This window comes from Chaetodon trifascialis, chromosome 17, assembly GCF_039877785.1.
Source record: "Chaetodon trifascialis isolate fChaTrf1 chromosome 17, fChaTrf1.hap1, whole genome shotgun sequence".
NCBI lineage: Eukaryota > Metazoa > Chordata > Actinopteri > Chaetodontiformes > Chaetodontidae > Chaetodon > Chaetodon trifascialis.
The window spans coordinates 7,928,496-7,933,817 of NC_092072.1; the positions used below are offsets into that span (position 1 = coordinate 7,928,496).

Sequence of the window (5,322 nt, forward strand, 5' to 3'; positions counted from 1 at the left end):
GTCTGGAATAAAAGTCAAAAGATTTTACTCGACTTTTCTTCTCAGGCAGAGACAAATAAAATAAAACGAGAATACAAAAATGTGACTTTTTTCATTTCCGCCCGTTTTTGTAGTCGATGGTTTTATTGGACGCAAGACTGAAAGCCTGGAGTTGGAAAAGGCGACGGAGGCCAATTATAGGAAATAAGGCGCACATGTGATTAGAGTTTTTTACGCGTTGGGAGTGTTTGCGGGGGGGAAGACGGTCTCGTTGTTTGCTGTTCATAGAGGATTAATCCCGTTCGAGTGAGTGGAAGTAATGTGACAAAGACAAACGTGAATGTGTATTTTTCCTCTTGTGTTGGACGTGATGACTTGAAGCCGAAGCTGGAAGTTGAGGGGTGATCGTGCGTGCGCCATGGGGAACGCGGGGCTGCTGAAGGGCGACTAATTTGGGCCATTTCGTTTTCAGTCCTGGGATTTAAATGTGAAGAAATTCCGCTCGTCGTTTTAGCCTCTTAGAAATTATGTTTCACTCATTTTTAAAAGAAGGTGCAGATTATTCGAGCTTGAAACTGATTGTAAAACGATACAAAATGTTGGATGTGGTACGCGGAGAGATTGCCACTTCGGCTAAGTCTATAACCTGGACTGAAGAGTGAAAATAAACTTGACGGCAATCATGACAAATTTTCTCTTGACATTACCAGACGCTTTCTAATTGAATTAGAGTTGTGCGACCATTGGCTATAGAGAGGGCTGGTGCCCCCGCATGCTTCTCCAAAAGCTCCTCCCCTATCGCTTACAATCAGTTGGGCGTGTGGAGAACTACATCTTATAAGAGCCGCTGAGCATCTCATGTCCAGCCCATAATCTGATCTGAAAATCCGTAGGTGAGGAGAAGGTTTAACCTTCTTCCATCATTCGTAAGGGAGGGAGGCGTGCAGAGACAGAAGCAACCAGGGCACCGGTGATTGTGTCGCCTCCTTGGCTGAGATTCACTCTCCTGGACTCTTGAAACTCTTCTTATTTATTGCAAGATCTAAACAATGCAGTTAGAGAACATCCTTCCCAGCGCTAGCATCAATTTACCCAAGACCTTTTACAATCTCTCCTCGTCGGACAGTGCCAACAACAGCCCGAGGCCATCATCGCAGCTTGAATATCAAGACGTCGACAGGACGGAATCAGAGTCGAGCAGCGCTCCTAAGAAATATCTGAGCGGGGTGGGAAACGGGATGCTGGGTGAGGGAGAGGGGGACACTTTCACTAAAACCGGGCCCGATGGGAGGAAAGGCTCTCCGGTGCTCGGTGAGGACGAGTTGACGAGCGGTCGACGTTACAACATAGACGAACTTGGCTCTGACAGATACTTCATTTCGTCGTCTCAGCCGAGTTCCGACATGGCAAGCCCCTGTTCCCTCTTTCCCTATGGACAGACCGGGTCGGTGTACACCGGGTCCAGCAGCTCCAGGTACCCGGCTTCACTTCATTACGGATCCGTCCTGCCACCAACAGGCTTCTCTTCCTCGTCCGTGTGCACCGGCCGGAGCCAGTTTAGCAGCGGAGGGTACCAGTTCAGCCAGGGTCCGGGCTGTTTGTACCCCTCCTATCCCGGGACGGGCACGGGCATTGGCTCCATGTCTCTGCCGGGGTCTGCCGCCGGAGCCAGAGCGCAGGTCTATCTGTGCAACCGGCCTCTCTGGCTGAAATTCCACAGGCACCAGACCGAGATGATCATCACCAAACAGGGCAGGTAAGCAGATGCGCAGCAGGCTCTGAAGGCCCATTTTAAACAAACAGAAGCCATGTGCAGAATCTGAAATTCGTTTTAATATTCAACTTTGGCCGCTTTAGACTTTGTTGTTTAAGATACTCTTCAATTTTAACACATTTTTACGCATGAGCAAAATTTTACGCACACGATCCATATTTCCCTTTTATGTAGTTTTGTGGATTTTAGCACTTCAAATTGAAAGTTTTCGTTTCTGATAAATCGTAAATGCACAAGCACAACATGTTAAAGATGACACTGATGACATTTGCATTCATTTCAAATCTAACATCGAAGCGTTTTTCCAAATGCAACACGTGAAGTTTTCTTTTAGAGTTTGGCTCGCTTCCTGAGCACAGCTGTTTAATTACTCCTGTTTTCCTTTTTCCAGACGGATGTTCCCATTCCTCAGTTTCAACATCACTGGTCTCAACCTCACGGCCCATTACAATGTCTTTGTAGAAATTGTTTTGGCTGACCCGAATCACTGGCGCTTTCAGGGAGGAAAGTGGGTCACTTGTGGAAAAGCAGACAATAATATGCAAGGTGAGTTACAGAATCGGTGAGATTCATTTTAGCTTTGGCAAATTTATGCTTTGTGTTTGTAGAAACTTGAAAAATTAATAGAAAATTTAATAGAAATGATGCAGCAATGTTGCATTTAGTCATGGCAGCTTGAGGCTAAGAGAGTGAAATCTGGGTGTAAAAAGATTAAGATTGTTTTGGAAATAAAGACATTTTTTACTTTAATTTTTTGCAAACTGTTTTGACAAGTTGCGATTTTGCGTGTTTTAATGCAATAATTTAGGCTCTTCAGTACAAATTAATTTCAAGTGTCAAGTCATCACGGGAACCAGCTGAAGTGTGAAATTGCTGGTTAAATAGGCCTTTCAGATGACTGCTGCTATAAAGAGTTATAACTTTAAATCCATCCAAAAATGATTAATTCTTTATTAGATAATTTAGTAAAAGAAAACATTTTAAAAAAAAAAAGAAGAAACATTTGTCAGCTTAAAAAAAAAACAATTTAAGAATTTTATTCCAGGAAATTTCATTCACCCTTCTCTAATCTACAATCAAATATTTGCTTTTATTAAAAAAAATCAATCACCTAATGTGTGTATTGTGTGTGTATTTTAATTTAATATTTGAATCTGTGGGAACACTTTCCCACAGATTCTTCAGATTCTTTAAAAAAAAAAGATCAGGTGCATTACCAGCCATCAAAAAATAATGTCTGAAAGGAGAGTATGATTATTGTTTGGACAGCATGATTTGCACAGACACAAGCTCTCTTCTTTTCTGATTCTGACATTTTTAATTTTTTTATTCCAGGTAACAAAATGTACGTCCATCCTGAATCTCCGAACACTGGTGCTCACTGGATGAGACAAGAAATCTCTTTTGGCAAGCTGAAGCTGACCAACAATAAAGGGGCCAACAACAACAACACACAGGTTAGACATTGATTTACAATGTGCTCGAATTCTCAATTTGCCAGCTGTTTACTGGTGTCACTATTGTTGTCACTATTATTTCTGATTTTATAATAATTTGGCTCCAATAATTATTTAGATCCTATGACTTTCAAGCTTGATTGCCACCTTTTTAAAGATACTTAATAACAAGTAGCTATTTTATTTTTGATGAAGAATGCACATACACTTCCTGTTTCGAAATCTGCAGCATTGCACTTATGACACATTTCTCCTTTTGCAGATGATAGTTTTGCAGTCGCTTCATAAATACCAACCGCGACTGCACATCGTGGAGGTGACAGAAGACGGAGTGGAGGACATGACCAACGAGGCTAGAACTCAAACCTTCACCTTCCCAGAGAACCAGTTTATAGCCGTCACTGCCTACCAGAACACAGATGTAAGCATTTCAGCAATATTTTTTCTTTGATTTACAATTTACTCATCTATTTAGATACAAATTTAACCTATTTTGAATGGCATATATTACAGATTCTTTATTATTGCTGCTTAGTCAGCCAGTGCTGTTGCTTGCCTTAAGATGCACGTTACTTATGTGGGGTTTCTGTTTTGTTTGTTGTTTTGTTTCAGATCACACAGCTGAAGATAGACCACAACCCTTTTGCGAAAGGCTTCCGGGACAATTATGACTCGTACGTGTCTTCAACCACACTGCTTGAAGTGATCTGTTCTTCATGTCGTACACTATTTAATGCATGCATGTTTTTCCTGCAACTCATTTTTTCTTTTTTCTCTCTTTCTCAGGATGTACACAGCTCCAGAGAGTGACAGGTTGACTCCGTCCCCGACAGACTCCCCTCGTTCCACCCAAATCGTGCCCGGGGCCCGCTATGCCATGCAGCCTTTCTTTCAGGACCAGTTCGTCAACAACCTGCCTCAGAACCGCTTCTACACCAGCGAGAGGGCCGTTCCCCAGACCAACAGCCTTCTCTCTCCACAGAGCGAGGACGCCAGCGCCGCCGCCTCTGCCCAGCGCTGGTTTGTCCCCCCAGTTCAGCAGCCGGGCTCCAACAAGTTGGATCTGTCGTATGAGAATGACTATTCCACCAGCAGCCTGCTGTCCTACGGCATCAAGCCCCTGTCCCTGCAGACATCCCACGCCCTCAGCTACTACCCAGACTCGGCCTTTGCCTCCATGGCCGCAGGCTGGGGCACCAGAAGCTCTTACCAGCGCAAGATGACCACGGGCCTGCCCTGGTCTCCTCGTCCAAGCCCCCCAGCCTTCCCAGAGGACCAGCTGGGGGTTACTAAAGACAAGCTGCCCGAGGAGAGTGCGCCGCCAGCCTCGACCTGGATCGAGACGTCCCACTCACTGAAATCGGTGGACTCTACCGATTCTGGTGTGTACTCCGTGGTGTGCAAAAGGCGCAGAATGTCCCCAGGGGGCTCAAGCACAGAGAACTCCCCCACCATCAAGTGTGAGGACTTGACTACGGAGGAGTACAACAAGGACAACCCAAAAGGCATGGGTTATTATGCATTCTACACAAGCCCCTAAGACTGTATTTATTGAAACTGAATATAATTCTTCTGTTTATTATTGAGTGCTCTCCATTCCTTGTTAATGTCTTTTTTCTCTTTTCTCTAAAGGTGCCAAAGCTTAGTGTTCCCCCAAGCAAGCTGCACAAGGTTATTTTCCCAGGCCAGCCCCTCTCACATACCTGAGCAGAAACATGCATAGTGATTGTTGTTTTTGAAAAAGCATGTCCCTTTTTAATCATTTATTTTTACAACTTTTTTTTTTACGAATGTGATTTTTTTCCTCCCTGCGTATTTAAGTCTTTTTCGTTGTACAGTATTCGTGCACTTTAGAATGTGATGTATCTTGTACAAATTGTCTTCATGGAGGTGTTATTAAATGGATAATAAAACCGCTTTTCACAAAGCATTGTCCAAATGCCTTTCTCAGTATGTTTTATTCATATATCATGGCCATGTGACATTAAGACAGGCCAGTGGCAGTTCTTCAGATAATTTACTTTGATCAGCTGCAAATAAAAATCTGTTCATGCATTTTAAAACAGCTGCAGCAGGAACCGAAATAACCGGATCTGATACGTTTTCAATTAA

General features: G+C 43.5%; 1 protein-coding gene across 2 annotated transcripts; it reads left to right on the forward strand.

Annotated features, from left to right (window-relative positions):
* The first annotated feature begins 785 nt into the window (after positions 1-785).
* On the forward strand, positions 786-5,147 carry eomesa (eomesodermin homolog a). 2 transcript variants are annotated; one of them, XM_070984592.1, is made up of 7 exons: positions 786-1,735; positions 2,145-2,299; positions 3,089-3,210; positions 3,473-3,631; positions 3,823-3,884; positions 3,997-4,715; positions 4,843-5,147. In XM_070984592.1, exons 1-7 carry the CDS (start codon positions 1,029-1,031, stop codon positions 4,854-4,856), a joined length of 1,938 nt encoding a protein of 645 aa, XP_070840693.1. In that variant the 5' UTR covers positions 786-1,028; the 3' UTR covers positions 4,857-5,147. The 2 variants fall into 2 exon arrangements, with proteins under 2 accessions (XP_070840693.1, XP_070840692.1); XM_070984591.1 differs by having other exon boundaries at positions 3,997-4,891.
* Positions 5,148-5,322: the final 175 nt, after the last annotated feature.

Coding starts and splice junctions, on each gene's coding strand:
- eomesa (XM_070984591.1), top strand. CDS start 1,029: ATGCAGTTAGAGAACATCCTTCCCAGCGCTAGCATCAATTTACCCAAG. Junction 1,736..2,144: donor ATCATCACCAAACAGGGCAG/GTAAGCAGATGC, acceptor TCCTTTTTCCAG/ACGGATGTTCCCATTCCTCA. Junction 3,885..3,996: donor TTCCGGGACAATTATGACTC/GTACGTGTCTTC, acceptor TCTCTTTCTCAG/GATGTACACAGCTCCAGAGA.